The sequence below is a fragment of the Solanum tuberosum genome, unplaced genomic scaffold (assembly GCF_000226075.1).
Source record: "Solanum tuberosum cultivar DM 1-3 516 R44 unplaced genomic scaffold, SolTub_3.0 scf00039, whole genome shotgun sequence".
NCBI lineage: Eukaryota > Viridiplantae > Streptophyta > Magnoliopsida > Solanales > Solanaceae > Solanum > Solanum tuberosum.
In genome coordinates this window covers 404,844-427,932 of record NW_006238968.1, presented here as the reverse complement: position 1 = coordinate 427,932, position 23,089 = coordinate 404,844, and the positions used below count along the sequence as shown (strand labels likewise).

The 23,089-nt window shown below is 32.6% G+C and overlaps 1 protein-coding gene across 1 annotated transcript; it reads right to left on the bottom strand.

Moving 5' to 3' along the window:
* Positions 1–7,972: 7,972 nt before the first annotated feature.
* On the bottom strand, positions 7,973–19,282 carry LOC102578849 (glucose-induced degradation protein 8 homolog). The gene is made up of 6 exons (XM_006343194.2): positions 19,070–19,282; positions 13,158–13,317; positions 12,951–13,057; positions 9,267–9,398; positions 8,548–8,704; positions 7,973–8,345 (listed from the first exon to the last, which is right to left on the bottom strand). Exons 1-6 carry the CDS (start codon positions 19,118–19,120, stop codon positions 8,224–8,226), a joined length of 729 nt encoding a protein of 242 aa, XP_006343256.1. The 5' UTR covers positions 19,121–19,282; the 3' UTR covers positions 7,973–8,223.
* Between the last annotated feature and the right edge of the window lie 3,807 nt (positions 19,283–23,089).

The window sequence follows — 23,089 nt, the reverse complement described above, 5'->3', positions numbered from 1 at the left end:
TAATACTCCCTCCGTCCCTTTTTAGTTGTCCACTTTAGAAATGGCACACAGATTAAGGCAACAATGATTAGCACAGTGAAGTTACAATTTTACCCTTATGACAACTTTTCACTTCAAAATTACAACCACTTATTTGAATTCAAGTGAAATAAATTGGAGGGAAACAACATACACTTTTACAATTTTCAAGAAGTGTAAATAAGGGTATAATAGGAAAAAATTTGTTGTCCTTTCTTGATTTGTCAAAATGGACAACTAAATAGGGACAACCAAAAAAGGAAATATGGACAAGTAAATAGGGACGGAGGGAGTATATAGTAGTGTTATATTTTTTAAAAAATATTTAAATATAGAGGTGTGAACCCACGTTAAAAGTAGCATATAATAATATGATGATGATTGGGTGCACCTCTCTTAGCAAAGATAGAAATTTAAATCTTATATCTATCTTATTTTTATTAGTAACACCCCTCCAAGTGGTTATCGGTAACACTTTTGACGTTTCAATCAATTTTTCTTTTGTTTTTTTGCTTTAATCTTTCAAAATTTTCAAGTGTGTAACATTGGAAATTCCTAAAAAAAAATTTAGCACGGTATAATTTTTATATAATTAAATCAAATGTGTATATTAAAATTTAAAACTAGTAGTATTATATATGTTAGACCTATAATTTTTAAAATTTAACAGTTCAGTGTTAAGAATGTAAAGGTCAAACCGATCAAACTTATATCTTAGATGCATATTTTTGTAATAGTGCACCCATCCTTCCGAAATCCTGGATACGCCTCTGACCATAAAATTAAAGATCATTTTGATATATTTCATATATATTTAATTTAAGATCATAATATGAAAAAAATCTTATACTTTTTAAAATTTCATGTTAAGTTAAAATAAAACAAACAAATTGAAACGACGATAGTATTATTATTATTATTATTATTTTCCTCTATTAGTTGGGCAAGATCCAAGGAATGAGGGACTTGAACCAAAAAAGGAAACAACAATTGGATCTCACAAGATTCATGAAATGAGTGAAAACAATACGAAAAATAACATAATCATAGTCAAATGGCAATAATGAATGTCGCCTAATATTCTATTCTAAAGCAAGGAAATTAACTCCATACAAAATTAAAATAAAATATATTATAAAGATCATATTTTAGTAAAAGTTGTCTCTAAAACATGTATAGATTATGAATTTGAGCTGTGAAAATAGTCAGATATATTATTTATATCATACCTGTTGATATGTAGTCCTTTCTCAAAATGCAAGTCGTTTTTTAGACTCTACGAGAATTTGAAATAGTATATGTATTGCACATTGCTTTTTTATATGTATTTATTCATTATTAATTAGAGATTTCAAATTTAAATTTGTGTGAAATATTTGTTCATGTCTATCTCAAACCTAAGCTATTAGTCATGTACTACATATTACATGAGTTTGCTTGCTTGCAATTTTTATGCACAATATTGTATATAGCCTGCTATATTATATAGTAATAGCATTTTATATTGTAGTTAAGTACAATAAATCTTAATTCAAACCATAATAAAATAGGAGTACTTTGAGTACAAGAAAACTAGATAAGCAAGAATTAATGTAGCCGCGCAAATTATGTATTATGTCAGCTTCATAGTAGTTATTTATTTTCTTCTCTTAAGAAATCATTAATTTACTTCTTACAAAATGTTTTTAAAATTTTACAAACCTATTTATATTTTCAAAAAGAACTACTTATCAGGATAAAATGAGAAAAAATAATAATAATAACTTCTAATAATTAATTTTGATAATGTGAACAATCAATACAGAATGGAGAAAATATTTATATTTAGGGGTATATATAGTGTCCATATGACTCCTGATAAAGCTACTAAAAAGGTGAAGGAAGCAAATCCAAATAAGATACTCTAAAATCTGCTAAATAGATATAATCCTTATATTCTTAATTAAAATTTTTGAGTTTGAGTTAAAAATAAAGAAATTTCTTGTAAGTAGCTAGTATGATTGCCTGATAGACAAAAGCAGAGTCAGGTGGGAGAATGGGGTTCGAACCCTTTGATGAAAAGTAAACTATATGTTCAAAATTAAAATTATTTTTTATGTATATATAATAGATATTGAATCTTTTTTGCGTCTTTTGAGAACTTAATGAAAATCCTAACTTCACTACTATTAATAAATAAAATTGTTTCGCTCTTAATTAAAGATCTCAGATTGAAATCTTAAAAATAAAACTTTTTTAGTAGAAAGTATTATTATTTTAATATAACATATGCTGCGCAAATTCAATTAATCAAATCAATAAATATCGACCGATTAATAAAAAAATATAAAAGGTGAAGGGAGCAAATCCAAATGAGATACTCTAAAATCTGCTAATATTACAATTTACATGTGAGAATCTCACTTACATTATTCTCATCGAGCCAAGCATAAATTCAGCACTTTACAATTATATTATATTTATATTAAAATATTTTGCAATTATCAAGAAAAAAAACTGCTTTATTCTTTCTTAATTAATTAAAGTACACACAATAAAGATCTTCTTTTGTCTGTCTGAACTGATATATTATGCACTCATAAACAAAGACAAGGAAAAAGTATAATTAATATATTCATGACCAAATATTTTGAGAAAAAAATGGTCCCTTAAGTTTGAGTAGGTTCAAAGTTATCTCTTAAATATTTTTTTAAAGTAGTTTTGATTTTTAATCTGTACTCCTTTAGTATAACGGACAAGGAATAATTAATTTTAATATGAATTTATTTATATTTGGTTGGGATAAATCGCATGGTGAGTTATCTCAGGATTGTAATGTTATTTTTTATCCTATATCAAAGGTGAGATAACTAATTTCTGGATGTTTAATTTTGGAATAACTTACAAGACCTTAAAGTAAATTATTAAAATGTTCCTATTAGACTCTCTTAGAAAAAAATTGCACGTGTTCTCAAGTGTCCAATATATAAATAAAATGACCACATAAAATATGTCATATTCTTAAATTATACACATCAATCACATGAATCGAAACAAGCATTAGGTTTTACGTCTTATATGATTAAAGGAGATGACACATTTTGAATTTATTAATTTATCCACATAATAAGCGCTTGAAAACTAACGAATAATTTTTTCAAAATTTGAGCGGCAGATGTCTAATAGGAACACATTATCATGTATTTAGATGTTCAATTGAAACAAACCATAGTGTGAGTGTTTAACTAAAGTATACTAACTAGTTATTGAGTTCACGCGAACGAATAAGCAATACTATAGATCCCTCTCCACAATTCTCAACCATCATTATAGTTAAAAATTTGACAAAACTCTGTATTTTTTCCCCATCTTAAATCTATAACCTCTTGATCCTATGATATCAATTTTCTAGTTACGTCAAGACTCCCTATGATATCAATTCTAGTTCCTCCAAAAACTTGTACTACTAAAAAAGAATCTCAAATCACAAGAAAAGTATATTACTGCTACACAGGAAAATAACAAGAAGAAAAATCCAATTTCTGAGAAAATTTTCTTAGTGGGCTGAAAATTGACCATTGGACTTGTAAGCCTTTTTATATCTTTAAAAGTGGGCTGGTGAGTCTGACCAATTTCAGTCCAATGGCCAATTGCAAGTAAGTAGCACTCATCCAAAGGGAATCTAGAATTTTAAATCAAGATATTATTTGCTTTGTCCTTTTGAGTCGAGTGTCTATCAGAAATAATTTATCTACCTTTTACAGGTCGTGTACATTCCACCTTTCCTAGATGATTACACTGAATATGCTATTATTTATTTGTATTTGATTTAGCTCGATTCTTTTATTTCACCTTAAGATTTTTGTTATTACGACGTTTGAATTCAAAAGGGAGTAAAATTCATATCGAATTTAGAATTCAATTATTGAGGCGTCTTTTGGATTAAAGCCCAAGAGAACAAAATCGTGAATAAATTTAACAAGGAATTAACAAATAGGTAAAATGAAGATAGTAATCAAGTCATGTCCACTTGGCAAAAGATACTTGTCAACGATTGAAGAAGCGTGATTTTTTAGTTCTTTTGAATATATAGCCGTAAGACTTAATTTTTTTGTGAAAAAACCTTAAACTCGGATAAAATATAAACATTGGCCTCAAATCATCCTATTTGTGCATATCTCGCGCTCTTGAGGGTTTTTTTCTTCAACATGTACATCACCAAGAGTGAAGCAATAATATGTATTTGTATTAGAAAATATTTTAAATATATACAAATATTTAATTACAAACTTAATAACTACAACGAGCTATAATATCAGTGACAAATATAGAATTCATAAGCTTCAAATCCTAATTTCGCCTCTGTTACCATCACAATATCAAAGACAATCTCATGAAATTTCACCAATACCAAAAGTTCACCTAAAGTATGTAGATTACAAGTGATGCCAATACGAAAGACAAAATAGTGGACTAACTCACATAGGCCCATGAGATAGGATGGGCCAAAATGAAAAGGGACAAAATGGAAAGGAATTTTGATGAAAATGTAGAAAAAGTTAAAAGCAACTTTGTGTATGAAGACAATAAGGAAAGATAGTAAGAGAACACCACAATTTTATACCCTATACAAGATTGCCTTTTGGTGGAGACAATTGGAGTTTCAATAAAAATAGACCTTCTTTTGATTTGATGGATCAATGAGGGTCTTATCCTCCACTTATTCCATTGCAGGCTAATTTCCAAGAATTAAATCACGGACCTTAGTTTCATATTTGGGTTGACTCAAATATTTTGGAAAATGTTTTTCGAATGGACTTAATTGGCTTTAATTTAAGAAAAGTAACTTTTGCTATATGAAGTAAAGAAATATATTTTCTTAAAACTCTCATTCAACCTCACTATCTGATCTCGACCTTGATCCAAGATTTAGCTCTCAACCCCGACCCTTACTTGGGACCATACTCTTGACCATGAAATTGATATTGACATAGACTTGGGACCTAACTAGACTCTCGACCTCGATTCGGAACTGGGGATTGATCAGGACTTAACTCCATACCCAAGCTCGGAATCTGACTCAAGACCCGAGCCTAACAATGACCTAATATCTGACTCCCTATCTCAACCCTAAGACCCAACTCCTGCCCTCAACCTTGAGACTCGATCATTCCCAACCTCGACCATGACCTGAACTTGACTCATAATCCCTGACCCAGGATACGACTCTCTGATCTTGACCCTAACCCCAACCAGCTGGTACTTGACACTGGACCCTAACTTGAGATTCGACTCTCGACCTTGATCATGACCCTGACCCCAACTCAAAACTCAACCAACCCTGACTCTGATCCCAACCCCTACTTAGAGTCAAAGTTGGGTCCTAGCTCAGGTTTGAGTCTTGATCTCAAATTAGGATTAAGTCGTGAGTCGACAACGTGGCTAGGGTCGATTGTCAGGTTTCATGTTGGGGTTAGCCCAATGTCAGGTTGAGGAACAATTTCTAAACGAGGTCAAGGTTAGGATTGAGGATCAGGTCTGAAGTCGGGGATAGGGTTAGGGTCGTGTATCAAGTTGATATTCGGGTTGGGACATGAGTCAATATATGTGTTTCTTATCAACTTGGAACTATTCTCTTCTTTCTAATCTAACACCAGAAAATAAGTAAGAAAATCACTTATTTCCCAAAAATATTTTCCTTAATTAGTACAAACACACCCTTAAACTAAAATTAGTTGAATGTGTATTAGACACGATATGTATAATAAGATAAAAGGAGGACATTTTTGAGTTATTTCTAATAAGTTAGCAGCATTTGTTTATAGTCATTTTCCATGCAACAAATTTGATAGTGATACTACCATGTAGTGGGCTCTCTTCCCCACAGCCCTTTACCCCTCCCCCCCACCCCACCCACCACACACAAAAGAATCCTCTTTTTCTTTCTATGGATCATGGAATTTGAGTCTCCCAATGCAATAAAAAGTGTTACACTATGAAGATACTGCAGGTCGTAAGGGCACAGCTTCTTTAAAAGACCCAAAAACATAACATTTTCATGTTTATTTCCTGTTTCCCTTTGCTTTCCATTGAATACAACCAAACCCCACAGAAAGAAAAAAGGAAAAAAGACCACATTTTTTCTTAAGGTTCTTTTTATGATATAAAGGTCCTTCACATACCATTCATCACACATAAGCCAAAATTTTCTTACCCTCATTTCCTTTTTATTTCCAAGACTACCATTTTCAAACACCCTTTTTGGCCCTTTTATTTTATCTTGATACATATTTTTGCTACATGCAAATATGAGTACTTGAACTAAACACAAAAAAAAAGATAAAAACTTGCAAACCAAATTTTACTCTCCTAAGTTTCTCTCCCCAGTCCCTAGTTAATTTTGCTTCTTTAGTCCCTTCTCATGTACAAGATTGCCATTTTCAAACACCCTTTTGGCCCTTTTCTTTGTTCTTGATAGATTTTTGCTATATACAAATGTGAACACAAAAAAGATCAAATCTTGCTAGTTAATTTTGCTTCTTTAGTCCCTTCTCATGTACAAGATTGCCATTTTCAAACACCCTTTTGGCCTTTTTTCTTTGTTCTTGATAGATATTTGCTATATACAAATGAGAAAACTTGAATAAAACACAAAAAAGATCAAATCTTGCTAGTTAATTTTGCTTCTTTAGTCCCTTCTCATGTACAAGATTGCCATTTTCAAACACCCTTTTGGCCCTTTTCTTTGTTCTTGATAGATTTTTGCTATATACAAATGTGAACACAAAAAAGATCAAATCTTGCTAGTTAATTTTGCTTCTTTAGTCCTTTCTCATGTCCAAGATTGCCATTTTCAAACACCCTTTTGGCCTTTTTCTTTGTTCTTGATAGATTTTGCTAGATACAAGTGTGACAACTTGACCAAACACACAAAAAGATCAAATCTTGGAACTTAACTTCAGCTATAGAGGTTAAGTTATTAGAGGGATTTGCTTTCCTAAGTCCCTTAACAAGTCCAAGATTTCCATTTTCAGACACCCTTTTGACCTTTTTTCTCTGTTCTTGATAGATATTGCTAATATGCATATGTGACAACTTGTTCAAAAACACAAAAAGATCAAATCTTGCAAGTTAATTTTGGCTATAGAGGTTAAGGTTATTGAAGGTGTTTTCTTGATTTTATCATGGGTGGATTTGTAAGAAGCTTTTTATGTGTAAACAACTATAGCAAGAAGCAATGCAAGTGTTTATTTGGGAGAATGAGAGCAGCAATGAAGAAATTAGCAATGAAAAACAAAAGACAAGTGAAATTCCAGTATGATCCTTCAAGTTATGCTCTCAACTTTGATGATGGAAACTTTGATTTGGGAGACAGAGAAAGGGTATTTAGGTCATTTCATCAGCAAACTTCTAAACCTCAGAGTTGTTCTGTAACTTGTACTACTACATTGGTTTATGTACTAGTATGGGTGGAGACCTAGAAATTCTGGTCATTTTCTGCTTCACTTGTTACCTCATTTCACTTGATTAGTTTGGAGTTTTTTTTATTAAAATGCATTACTAGAGTCATTCTTTTTTCTTTTGTATGATAGTGTTGTCGACTCAGTTTGTGTATGTCTCAACTATTTTATAGTGTTGTCAAGTCAGTTTGTGTATGTCTCAACTATTTTAATAGTGTTGTCGAGTCAGTTTGTGTATGCCTCAACTATTTTGGCAGCAATGCTAGGTGTCCTGACCTACCATACCCGAGTTGCACTCCTAACACACTTGATATATCTACTAACACTTAAACCTAACCAACTATACTTGATATAAGGCCGTGGTGAAACAGGATGGAGGGAAAGAGTTCATCTGAATCCTTTCGCCGCAAAAATTATACCTAGCAAATAATAAATAAAAAATATATATATAAACTACTAAATCTCCTTCCTATAAGAAAAGATTCATGATCTTATGATTGAATTCTGAAATGAGATTTATTTTGACAGATTTGAGATTAATAGCTTACCTTCTTTGTATGTTCTCCACAAGTTTCAAACACAAACCAATTTTATGAAACCTAGATACGATATGAAAGTACAGACTATGTTCATGTACATTGTGATCGATAAACGAACACAACATTAATCTAAGAATCCATAATTTGATAAGAACAAAAGCATCTATAGGTTTTGAAAGTTGAAAGATACATCATCTTCAAGCAGTTGACCAAGTTTTGGTCATCCTTCAAACAGGAGGATCTTCCAGTTTAGCAGTCGACAAATCATTTATGCGCGGAAACACGGCTTTTTCACCAAGCTGATTTTGTGCCCATATTAACATCTTCAATAGGCTTGGAAGCTTTGGATCTGTTTAAATCAAAGATTAATCATTAAAAAAGATAGCATTTCATATCATGAGCTTCTACACATGAATATTCCTAATTTATGAAATCAACAAAAGCTTTTTCAAACACACCAAACTTTGAAAATCTTTAAATGCCTTGCTCCCCCCTCTTCCTGAGAAGTGTGAGGAGGAGGATCGTCAACGGCGATATGAAAGGAGACTAACCCTTTTCATGGCTTTGGCTGGTGAGGATTGCAGCATTGACCTCACTAGCGGTCTTTAGCCGCTGTGATACATCCAGAAGCTCTCCAACAGGGCAGTTGGATACATCTTCAAAGGCCAACAATGCAACAGTCTTCTCCAACTCTTCTAAAAAACTTTGCTGCAGAAAAGAAATTAAACTCGTCATGTACTAAAGAGGTGGGTTACACATGGGATAGCGCCAACCAAAGCTTCTTCTTTTTTTCAGAGTAAAGGATGGTGTCAATCTCAAGCCAATTCTTCAGAAACAAAAGTAGATTTTTCCCACGTCCCATTACCCTCGTCAGCCTCCCCTCCTAGGGAGGCCAACCAAGAGAAAGGAACCCCTGGTGCTGGCAGCTTAGGGGTGGAGACAGGGAAAGACCACTTAGAAATTCAGCAATCTTTAAGAGACCGTAGGTTTTTTTAGTATCCACACATCAAAATTCTCCGGACATTTATAATATATAGTCTACGAGATTAAACAGTCATTTAGATTAAAGGCTTGTATTGCTCTAATAAAAGGCATCTCCCTAGCAAGTGATTGAGTAGGGGAACAGAGAACATTCTGCAGAACTGCTAAGGGGTTGTGTGTCCATGCCTCAAACTCGCGACCTACATGTTACTAAAGAAGCAGCTCTATCGTTGCCTAAAAAAGGAGATTTAAGGAAAGCAAGAGAAAAGATTTGTATATTAATAATTACATTTTCTTCTCCCCTTGGAGCGAGCTCCTCTTGAGCAAACTCCAAAGCCTCCTCAATCTTTCCATTCCTTATCAACTCTATCAGCCTTTGTTGCTGGAGGTGGAAAAAGAGCTGGGGGTTTGTATCCAGTATCTGCATCCAAGAAGGTAAAACTATGTTAAGATCAACCAAAAATATTAAGAGATTTCTCGTAGCAGCCTAAGTTGCAATTCACGATAAGCAGGCATTCATTTTGCTAAGTTTCAATTCCCAACTATAAAGAATCTCTTGATCAGTAAGCTTTTAAGATGATAAAAGAGAAGGTTATGAGAAACACAAAGGCAAAGCATACATGCGTATAACACACCTGCTGCACAATAACAATGATACAAGGAAAGATAAAAGAGAGGGTAGCAGAGGGGAATGCTTGGGTTTATCACATCCTTGATCTGATATCAAATATATTATAAGTGATAATGGCTATACAGAAGCAATGGCCTCTCTTCCTTGAAGAAATGCCTGGGGTGTTTTTATGATGCATAGTGAACATCTCATGCAAGTTCAGATCAACCAAGGAAGTCAAGGCTTTGCGTAGCAAAGATCTCTTTTTCCCAGACAGTTCAGAGATAGAATGCTGACGATAGAGGAATCACTTGACTTTTACATGCACTATTTCCTTGAAAGCTTATGGATTCACCGTTCAGTTCAAATTTCAATATACAAAATCCCATTTCTTCAAATTTCTACTTATCTTCCAGTAAAAAGCACAGAAACACAATAAGAAACAACAATTAGAAGCTTATATATGTGCTGTCAGCAAAAAAGGAAATTGAGGGTCCTACAATTTTGACCAGCTATTTCTTCTTTGTATATGGAATTGCTACATTTGAGCTGAGGGTCTTTTGGAAACAGTCTCTCTACCTCCATGAGGTAGTGGTAAGGTATGCGTACATTCTACCCTCCCCAGTATGTTGTTGTTGTTGTACAATTTTGACCAGATAGGCCGATAGGGGGCATTTTTTTTTCAAATTCATTGAAAACAAAACATTTCTTTTGTTCATAAATTGCTTAAATTCATGGCAAACAAAACCTCTGTTCTGTTCTTAGGGCCTTTCTTCCACAACTTTCTGTTCCTTTTTAATTTCTGCCCATAAATTCTACTTTAATCCCATGATGACTAGAACAAAAAAAGAAAAGATATTACTGGATACCTTTACATCTCACTGGATGTCTGACTCTTCTTTTTCTATTTTTTTTGAAAGGAGAAATCAGAATTCAATGAGATGTAACATATAGAATCAATTTTGATTATTTGCATTTAGAAACCGCAATCCCACTAAGTCTCACCTCAATATCATTATCTTTTTGTAATGATGGTGTACAGGCTAGCTTGAACACGCCTCAACTATTAAACCGGACACTTGCTATCTCCCACCAACATGTATCAACAACTCTACCCGCCAAGGCTTAGATAGATGACAGAAAATCACCTAGTATTGTTTTTACTCTGCTTGGATTTGAATGTCAATCTCATTATTTTTATATTGGACAAAATTAAAAAGCATATCTTCTATATTACTTCTACTTATTCTAAAACCACTACTCTCTAAAATGTTTCTCCAATTCAAGCTTTTAAATGGCTCTCGTGCTAATTTCATCAACTAACATAATATTGTACACCATGAACCTATTACTTAACTAACCCCTAAACTAACATGAACAAGTAGATCCTGATGTAAGCCCACGGCACAAGAGATGCAAACTCCTCTGTATTCCCTCCAACTGTTATCACACATTCACACACTTATGATGGCTCTTTTATACATCTTTTATGGCATTTACGCATTTGATAGTTATTCCTTCCTTGACTTGATTTTTTTTTTTTTTTTTTTTTGATAACCGAGAAATCCGTCTGTGACCCGCCCTTTGGACCAATCACAGCCTTCTAAACTCGGTGGATAATGGGCCCGCCCCTCTACCCTTCTCCACTTAACTTCCTTGACTTGATTTGTGTATGGCATTTACTCATTTGATAGTTATTCCTTCCTTTTCTTGATTTGTGTGTGGCATTCCTTTCTCTTCCAACCTCCACCAAAGGACCTTTCTCTGCACTATATAAGTTTTCTCTAGTTCAATAAATATAATTTGAAGATCCTTCATTTTCTCCCCCAAAAACTTCTATTGATCTTCTTAGAAAATTTAGTGTCTATAGCAGTCCTACCAACCCAGTTCTATCACCCTTATCGCATCCCTACATCTATGCTCTATCATTTTTTTTCAATGTTTCATGATATAACTCATAACTTCCATACGCCAACAACTCACACAACTTTGAATATTTCCATTCTCCTATATACAGAAACCGAGGTACTCTTTGTCCATTTGTTTAGCATATTTGCACTCCTCGACGAGACTTTAAGCCATATTTTTGTAACATCTCCAGAACACTTTCAGACCTCCATCAGGATACCATTTGGACAAGAATAAGTTTGTTCTAATCAAACTAACAAGATACCAAATAAGGATAAAGTCTTCAAATTTCCTAAGTATTTTTTAACCATAATAAACAAAAGTGTTGTACATATAGCCACTCGTATCTTTTAAATGTAGATGCAATTTCAAGAATGTGCAGAAAAGCACCTTGCTCAAGATGGTGTATATATATATATATATATAAGTGATATATTAAAAACTTCTTTAAAAAAGAGGGTCAGCGGGCGCAGTAACTACTCTCGAAACCAAATATTTATGTACTAAGACTTTCACCGAACCTAAAACTAAGCCCAAATTCATGAAAGTTGAGTAGCAAATTAATAACACCAATAGTGGTTGCTTCAATCTTAATATAAGGACTGGCACAGAATAGTATCATCAAGAGCTTCCATACTCGTGTTTAAATGACATCTGCTTTCATTACGTAATGCCCGTATACCTCTTTTCAATCATTTTATTAGCTCTGATAAATGTGCGATAGTCTAATGATAAGAGCTGACCACCTCCAACCATGACAAGGGGGGAAATGTAGGGAAGTTGACAATAAAAACAGTTGTAGGTGATTTTATTGAACTGAAATTGACTGTACATGTGACTCGTAATAGGCTGCCCTTAGATTTCAGTGTTTCTATTCACAATATAGTGCAACTCCTGAACAATTCAGACTGCAATGAGAGAATATCTTCCCTGCTTTTGGAACAAAATGCACCGAATCACAATAACATGATTTCTTCTTATTCTAAATGTAAGACACAATATTAAACAGTCATCCAAAAGTACCTTAGCACTGATTTGATCAGTTACCATAAATAAATATTTCAATTACGAATATTGCATAAAGTCAATATCATTTCCTCTCTTCTAGTCTAGAAGGATAAAAGACACACCTAGTTCACTCAAAACATATTTTTTTTATTGTGCATGTTACTACGTACCATGACTTCACCATTATGAAGTGTGTTTGGCATCAACTTACTTACTCCACCCAAATAGGATTGAAAGACGAAGATGAATTTGCTTCTGAATAATAAGAACAAAAGGCATTCAACAACAACATACCCAGTGAAATCCCACACTATAGGGTCTGGTGAGGGTCTAGTGTACGCAGACCTTACCTTTACCTCATGGATGTAGAGAGGTTGTTTCCAAAAGACCCTCAGCTCAAGTAACACACATCACAGCAGTTTGAAATGGGAAAAATAGCAGTCATACCTCAGGATTCAAATCATTAACCTTCTCAATTGCATCCTCTACATTACCAGCCTGTACTGCCTTTTTAACCGCCATTCGATCAGTGATAGTAGCAAGATCTATATCAGCTATTCATTCATAAGGAGAAGCATGTAGATGTACATATGCAACGACACAAATTCGTATAATAATATGAAATGAGCAACCAAGAAGATCACAGAAGGATACGATCTGTTCCAGATTCCTTTCTGAACTTTTCTGCTGCTTCAACATAACCCTCTGTGACCAAAAAGTTCATCACTAACTTATTCATATCTTCTTTTCTAATTTTTACATCATTGAGCCTTTTCTCCCACTCTTCTCTCGTGATTACTTTCTTTGATGTTGCCTGCAAAGGGGAAAAGGGAAAGAAATAAAAATAGATAAATGAATCGCTGCACAAGCCGAAATCTATAAGATTGGTGGTAGCAAAATCTTATATGAGCAATGAATGAAACTATTATTAACAAGTTAAGCCATATGCAGCTTTTGGCAAGCCATTAAAAAGTAAGAATCTGACTCATATACATAATTGGACCAAAACTCAACTTAATAGGACTTATCACTACCATATCCAATAGTATCACGTACATTCCACATCTCACCAATTCGTTTTAAGCACCATTGCAGACTATGCATACTGGTCTTAAAACCTTTTAAGATCACGGCTCGCTGTTCAGAAGAATGGTATACAACAACAACATACTCAATGTAACCCCACAAGTGGGGTCTCGGGAGGGTGGTAGTATGCTGTCTTACCCCTACCTTGTGAAGGTAGAGAGTTTGTTTCCGATAGACCCTCAGCAAAGGTAAAGCATATCAAAAACAGTAGGAAGGAAATAAAGTAGTGAAGAATCCAAGTAGAAAATAGTAGAAACAAGAACAGTAGCACAAACAAATAATATGGTAACCAAAGCACAGGAAACAACTGGTAATACTATAAGATAGTAGGAGAGTAATAGCAATAATACTAATACCAGAAACTAGACAACACTCGGTTTTCCTACTAACATTCTACCCTAATCCTCGTCCTTCATATCTTCCTATCTAGGGTCATGTCCTAAGTGAGCTACAAGTGTGTCATGTCCTGCCTAATCACCTCTCCCCGATACTTCTTCATCCTACCTCTACCTCTTCTCAGCCCCACCATAGCCAACTGCTCACACCTCCTAGCTGGGACATCTATGTATCTCCTCTTCACATGTTTTAATCATCTTAGTCTCTCCTCCCTCATTTTGTCCACCACGGAGGTCACTCTCACCGTCCCAAATATCTTCATTCGTAATCATATTTCTCCTAATATCCCCACACATCCCTCGCAGCATCCAGAAGAATGGCATGAATGCATATATAATTAGAAAGGTCAGTTGAAATGGAGAAATGCTACTAAATGTTATACCATAGGAAGACACCTACCAAAATGAAAAAAAAGTTATGGACAACAATTGTAAGACCAACTATATTACAAGGGAGTGAATAGTAGCCTTTAAAGGTCCAATACATCCACAAGATGAGTGTCGCATAGGCACGGATGCCAAACTGGATGTACGGTCATACAAAATGGTCCAATATAAGGTACAAGTAGCAACACATGGAGGATAAATAGAGAACAAAGTCACTTGAGACGGTTTCCTCATGTTCCATTTCGACCTTCTGATGCACCAATCCATAAGTGTGAAATCATGGTGATCGAAACGGTTAAAAAGGGGACAAACTAAATTAACATGGAAGAAAGTTGTTTTGGAAAACCTATAATTTCTTAAAATCCATGCATACTTAATGAAAAAAGAGCATAATAGAAGAAAAAAGATCTATATAGTCTAAGAAGGGGACTAAATGATTGGGAGATGACAACCATAGCAAGATTTCATGATACAATGCAAATGGCTACCAATCTGACAGGGGAGGAAGATAGACTAGTATGGAAGGGGGAGAGACTGTAAAATCAGCATACAGAGAACTCAGGTCTACGGAGGAGCAGCATGCAGGATGGCCCTGGAGGATGATCTGGAGAACAGAAATTCCCTACAAGGTGAATTACTTCACATGGCTCTTGGCAAAGTAGGCAGTCTTGACACATGAGAACCCAATCTACTTAAACAAGAGGAAACCCAATCTACGCTCTAGTTGCTATCTATGTGAAGAACAGGTGGAGACAGTCAACCATCTCTTTTTACACTGCAAATGGACTGATCAATTGTGGCAGATGTTTATCCAAAAGAGGAAGATTAAGTGGACAAAGCCTGGGAGTATTATAGAAGTCCTACAATTCTGGAACAGGGATGGAAATGCAGGAAAAAATGAGAAGAGACGGAGGATTGTCCCAGCTTGCATTTGGTGGACAATTTGGAAGGAAAGGAATCAAAGATGCTTTGAAGGAAAACAGAACAATATCCAGAAGATAAAGACTAATTGCCTAGGGCTTTATTATTTTTGGTGTAAGCAAGTAGTGATAGGAGATGCTGAAAATGTGTTTAATATTATTGACTGGTTGTAACTAGAAGATCCTAGGAATGATGTAAGTAAAACTTTTTGGAGGGGGACTACACTTTGATGTAGTATACCTGTGGATATATAGAAGTAATGTTACCTTTCTCAAAAAAAAAATAGTTGATACGAACTAGTTGGAGTTTTGGTTTAGTCAGGTTGGTATGCTTTACTTTTACGAGTTCCACAACAAAGTGTTGTGTCCTTTCTTTTCTTTTATGTGATAGAAAACGCATAAAAAGGCATAGACATAATTTCAGATCCATGTCCTTGATCATAAACCTACTATCCCATTATACCCAATGAAATTCCAAAGTGGGGTCTGGGGAGGGTAGAGAGTATGCAAACTTTACCCTACCTGTGGAGGCAGAGAGGTGTTAGGAAAAAAGAAAAGGCGATAAAGAAAATATAGCAACCAATAAGGAAAGCAGAGGATTCAGAAAAGGAACAATAACAACAATGAAATAATAGTATGATAACCAAAACACAATAAACATGATGCTAGGTATCAAAGGTAAGAAAGTACAAAAATAAGGCTAAGTGCCCGTTTGGATTGACTTATTTTAGGTGCTTTTAAGCCAAAATAGTTTTTAAGCAGTTTTGAAGTGTTTGGGTAAAGTTAAAAAGTGCTTATAAGCACTTATTTTAAAGCCAAAATAACAAAAATAAGCCAAAAGCCAATCCAAACAGGCCCTAATACTATGACAAAAATAACTAAGCCCAAACCCGTTACACACGAATCAATCAATCAATCAATCAATCAACTATGCCTCAATCCTAAATTAGTCCGAGTAAGCAATGTGAATGAAGCTAACAACTATTTTTATGTCTCGATAAACCTAATACAACCCTTGACCTTTCTTCGTGTCCGATACCAGGAATTTTTTGCTGAACTTATATAATTCCAAAAACAAAAAGACCTAATTGACAGGGAAAAATTGAATCACGAAAAGAACAGTAGAGTACCGTGTCTTCGAATTCAGCTAAATCGCTAATCATAATCCAATACGACGACATGGGTACTAAAAACTAGCCTTGAGTTCCTTTTCCGGTTTTGATTTTGTCGTCTCCTAGAGGAAATGAGCTGACTAAATTAACCGAGAGGGGGATAGAATACAGAATGTTCTTGAGTAGTAATTTTTTTCTAATAATGTGAGTAAATATGTTTCAGGTGGAATAGGATTCCATGTTTAGATTGGTCTTTAATAACTTGTCTATTAAGACTAGGAGCTTGTTTAGGCAAGCGGCTAAAAAATGCTTATTTTTAGAAATACTTTTAATAAACTAGTTTTTGAGAAAAGTGCTTTTGACATAAACTAATTTATATTTGGTTAATTCATTTGGAAAGTGCTTTTACTAAGCAAATTGTGCTTGTCTAATCTTTTTTAAAATGTGCTTAAGAAAGTCAAATTAAGAAAAAGATCATGTATCAATGCACTTTAAAATGAAGATTATTTTATAGAGAAATTATTTTAAATATCTATTATAAATTTTAATTAAATTTTTATTTTTTGTTTAATTAAAAAGTACATATTACAAATTTTCAAACAATATTATGCATAGATAAATCAAAGAAACTATTAAATATTGATATAATATTAACATGATGATTTAAATATAATAAAAACACCAAGCAAAATACAACTAACCTCAATACAACTAGTTCCAACATAACTAATCCCATCCTAACTTGTCTTCAAACGATAAGAGTGAAATCATGGTAATTAAAGGGGTTAAAGAGGGGACAAACTAAACTAAATTTACATGGAAGAAAGTTGTTTTGAAAGACCTATAATTTCTTAAAATCCATACATACTTACTGACAAAAGAGCATAATAGAAGAAAAAGGATCTATATAGTTGATACTAACCAGTTGGAGCTAAGGTTTAGCCAGGTTGGTATGCTTTACTATTAGGAGTTCGGGATTGGAAGTAACAAAGAATGATAGAAAATAACAAAGTGTTGTGTCTTTTCTTTTCTTTTATGGTTCCAGCAAATAGAAGGAGACATCAACAACAAAATATTACATTGATAAGGGTCTAAGGTGATCAAGGAGTCTCCTAATCTAGTCAGAAAGTAATACACCAATAAAAAGTACAGAGAATTTCTAGTGTTAGAGACCCTAAGTTATAGAATATTAGATTAAGATGGTTCTAAACAATGTTGCTAATACTCTTCAAAAATGTTGACGGGTGAGTGTCAGATCTTGCAAAAATAGTGCAGTTTTGGAGGATTCGACACGGATGCTGCAACATTTTTGGAGAGTTCGAGCAACATAAGTTCTAAATATACCAGGCACCATACAACTAGCTTGGGAGTGAGGTCAAACAATAATTGTTGCTGTTGTTTCAGTAGTAGTATCATGAACTTTCTATATATCCCAGAATCTTTTATATGCACATACTAATAACTAAGTACAACTTAATCATGAAGCTTCAACAAACCACAAATCCCAGAAAAAGGCATTAACATAATTTCAGATCCATGTCCTTGATCATAAACCTACTGTCCTGTTACACACAACAACAAAAACAACATCCCCTACCTCATGGAAGTAAAGAGGTTGTTTCTGAAGAACCCTCGGCTCAAGCACAACAAATAAAGTAGTTATGAAGCGTGATAACATCACGGCAGTGAAGAAAACATAGCAACTAATAGTGCAAAGCATTCAGAAAAGAAACAATAACAACAAAATAACAGTGTGATAACCGAAAAAGAATAAACAGCATTTGATGCTAGATTCAAAAATAAGAACCACAATAATAAGGCTAACAGTACAACATACACCACCAAGCCTAAACCCATTACACACAGTAGCGGATCTACGTGGACTTCAGGTGGTTCACCTGAACCCCTGAATCAACAAACCCCTGAATCGACAAACTCCTGAATCGAAAAATTAAATTGTGTATATAGGATCAAATCTGTATTTTATGTCTATATATTTAATATTGAACCCCTCAACACAAGTAAATGGTTTGGTTCAGCGGCTATAGGGGTTCAAAAACTAGTAGGCGTGCGGGTTCGAATCCGGCTAGCAACATTTTTCAATATTTTAGCTTGAAATCTGGTACAACTTATTTGTCAACACTATTTAACATTTTTCTTTTGAACCTCCTCAACGGAAATCCTGGCTCCGCCACTGATTACACACGAATCAATCAATCAACTATGCCTCAATCCTAAATTAGTCCAAGTAAGAAATATGAATGAAGCTAACAACTATTTCTATATCTCACTAAACCTAATGCAACTCTTGATGATTCTTCGCGTCCGATACCAGCACCAGCAATAAAATAGATGGATAAGGCACTTGACGATTCTTCGCGCCCTATACCAGCAATAAACTAGAAGGATAAGGCTAACACTACAACAGATACCAGCAAGCCTAAACCTGTTACACACGAATCAATCAATCAACTACGCCTCAATCCTAAATTAGTCCAAGTAAGCAATACGAATGAAGCTAACAACTATTTCTGTATCTCACTAAACCTAATGCAGCCCTTGACGTTTCTTCGCACAATATTTGCTGAACTAACACAATTCCAAAAACAAAAAGACCTAATTGAAGAAAAAAAAAAAACGAATCATGAAAAAGAGAAGTACAGTACCATGGCTTCGATTTCAGCTAATTCGCGAATCACAATCCAGAACAATGACATCAGTATTCAAAACTACGCCTTGAGACCCATTAAAACAACCGGAGCAGTCGTCGGAGTTCCTTTTTCCGGTTCCGATTTCGCCGTCTCCCTAGAGTAAATAAAGTTGAATAAATTAACCGGGAGGGGGAATTGAATACAGAATGTTCTAAAGTAGTAATTTATTTATTTTATAGCAATGTGAGTAAAATATATATTTTAGGTGAAATACGATTCCATGTTTTTGCCCCTTTTTTTTAGTTACTTGGCTATTTAGACTAGACACGATTTGGTATGATGGATAAACCTGAGATAATTATTCGATAAGTTTTTAATAACGTGTATATTGTTAGTTTAAATATAATATTTATTTTATATGGTATCGTTAAAATTATTAATAAATAATGTGAAAAGTTTTATTTTGCATAAAGTGTAATCGCGTTATAACCTTAATTTTTTATTATTTGATTATTATATTTTAACTTTTATCGGTACTTTATCGTATTTCTCTTATAGGTTTATCCTTCATATTATTAAGAGATAGTTACGTTTTAGTGCAGCTCATACAATTACTTTACAAGTTTCCATAAGTTAGCTAAGCTTTTTTTAATGCTTATCTAAATTGATCCCAACGGTGGAGCTTATGAGTCTAAAGGGTTGTCATGTCTAGATCTTCGTAAAATTCAAATTCGGAGTCAAATGATAGATCTTGATGAGACGAATTCAATGCGGTCACAAAATTTCATCCTCAACTCCAGGAAATCACAAATTATATATGTGACTACAGTAGCGAAATTTCAAGAGTAAAGTGTCATTTTCAATTTTCAATCAAATTCTGTTGTGATTCACGATGTCTTACCTATTGGGGGTGATAGGCCATCACTAGATCTATCTCTCCATTGATTTTCTCTCCACAAATTTCAAAAGATTCCATTTTGTAGTTGGAGAGAAATCAACTGGCAAAGTTTGACGAAATCTTATTTTGTATAATAGTGTATCAAATAGTAGTATACTATATATGGGTGTATAAATACCTTTTATAATTTCATATAATCTTATATTATAAAGTATAATATTGTATTATCAAGTTTTTTTTAAAAAAAATATGTAAAAAGGAAATATGAAAAAATTGTATATTGTTTTGTACTAGATGTATATTATTGTATACTGAATTGTGTTTTGAGCTAAAGATTTGTAATGTAAGTTAGGTAATTGTACTTTTATGATTATTTTTTTCAATTGTTAATGTGTAACATTATGTAATGACAGAAGAACGATGCAATCTACCAAATGTTGTATTCATTAAAACAATATAGTAATGATATAACACAGCATAATATGATACAATATATTATGAAACAATATACATAACAATTATCCAAAAAGTTTTTTTAGTAGATTAAAATTATGTTCAGATATGACTTAAAATATTATGATATGAAAATATAAATTTTCGTCCTCAAAAAATATTTATTTTGAAAATAAAAATAAATTCACGACAAAATATAAGCAGAAGAGTAAATGACCCAATTTAAAATGAGGGAACAAACTGTACAAAATAACCACTTTCATGTCGCTAATTAATATTTAACCTATCATTTCATAATGGGATTATTTAATTGGTGTTACCTATAAAATAATAGAGTAATTTCAATTCCAAATGTACCAAAGGATTTTTTTTTTTTATTATAATGGAGTAATTTCATAGATGGTATTAGATAAAATAATAGATTTATTCGTTCAATTTGTGGACTAAGTTATTTGAATTATAATAATTTTTGAATTAATTTGTATTATTTGAGAGGTAGGTACAATAAGATAATATACCAAGTTAGATAGATGAGGTGAATATTCAGACTTAATTTGAGATTAAATTTGTCTTTATAACGTTATTTTGATTTTATTCAAACAAAGGATAATTTTCATCTTAAATTTAATCATGAAATTTCTCACATTATCACATGAATCAAACAATCCGTATTATAATCGTGCTATATTTCGAGCACTTGTTTAGGGGGTCTAATAGTAGCCATGGCATCAAATCACCGTTAGAACTTGGAAGTTTGCTAATGGAGGCGCTTAGGATTAGCGTTAGGTTAAAGAAAGGTCTCTTTGTTGGATTAAAAAAATTAAACGTCTAATACCGTGATTAATGGAGTAGTTACATGAGGCTGAATTATTTTAACCACTAATTTAAACATGATCAATGCCAACATGTGCTTTTGTCAATGTGAGAGCACAATAATTAATATTGTATTAAAACTGATAGGTAAGACAATTTAAGATTTGAAATTTACTAAGTTTTTATATTACTTTAAGTTAATACTACTCTTTCTAATTACTTTTATTAGTTCGGTCTGAATTTTGTATGCTTCTTAAAAAATAATATTTGACGTGAGTATCTCATCAAAATATTCGTATTAATTAATAAGGTCTTAGGTTTTGGGAAATGACCTGAGAATTAAGTAATTAATGTTGAGGGTAAAATATTAAAAGTTCTTTTAATATGCTAAAAGTGATAAATAAAAATATATATTTTATAGTATATATGACAAATAAAAGTAAAAGAAGGAGTAAATATTTAGCAAATATCGAAGAGAATTTAAACAAAAATTATTGAATTCTCATAAATAGACAAGTAATTCTTTGGATCCATTAAAGCACCTCCTTTTGAGCATATTATTGTGAAAAAAAGCGTGTTTCAATTATAATAATGATTTTATGATTTTTGTATCGAAGTGAGTTTATGTAATTAATTATGCTTCTTTAATCATCCATTTTTTTGGTTTTTGCGCCAAAGAAATGGTTAAAGAATCATGTATTCCCTTAATATTATTTTATCTTAAAGAAAAAATTGTCGATCAATATAAACTTTGATTCAACATTATATAGTTATACAAATACATTTAATCAAAATAGGATAAAACATAACTTTGTTAATATTTTTATACACATAAGATAGGTAAGTCTTTAAGTAAATTACTTATATTGATCAATGACAATAAATTAAAATTAATAAAGAGAGAGATTTAAAAAATGATTTACTTTTTTTTAGATTATCATTGAAGTTTTTTTTTTTTAAAAAAAACTTATAAAATAAAAGATGTATACATTCAACATCAATGGATGACAATCAATGGTATCTTTCCCTTAACTTTTACTCAATTACATAAGATAATAGAAGTAATTAATTACTAATTTATTATTATGTTAACTAGGGATTATACTATAAAAAAGGGATAAAAAAGAAAAGACAAAAATAAAATAAAAATAATCCTTCATTTTTTCATATTATCCTTTGTGAGATATTTATAATTTATTATAAATCACATGTATTTTGAAGTCTTTATTTTATTCTTATATATTTAATGATCAATCAAGCATTATCATATAAATTGAAATAAAGAATGAAGCGTAAGTACTTACCTAAAAAAGAGATAAGATAATAAATGTGTCACAACTATAAATGACATATACAAATAATCTAAGAGAGAACACTTCCTATAGTTCACATTATATATCGAATAGTATAAATATAATTTATTAATATACTATCAGATTATCAGTGAACCCATTAAGAAAAACCTCAAACAATTAAGAATCAATAATAAAAAAAGCTAAAACCATTATCAAAATTATTAAACCAATAACTTTTTTTCCTAGTTCGAATTATCAGTTTTAAACAACCCTAAGTCAAACTTTTGAAAACGATATTTTTTTTTAATCGAAAGCATCGTCAAAATTCGATTCAAACTCGTAAGTACAAATAATAGTCATGTCGAATAAGTCGTACACTCATTCTAATGTAAATATTGAACACGGAATAGAAAAAAAACACTTACATAAACAGAGAGACAACCAAAGTTGAACTGACAAATACGCGGCCTTAGTTTTTTTTTTTTTTTTTTTAACAAACACTTTTTCTATTCACATTGGGATTCCTCTAAAGAAACAATAAATAAATAATATAAAATTAAAAGTCTTAAAAAAACC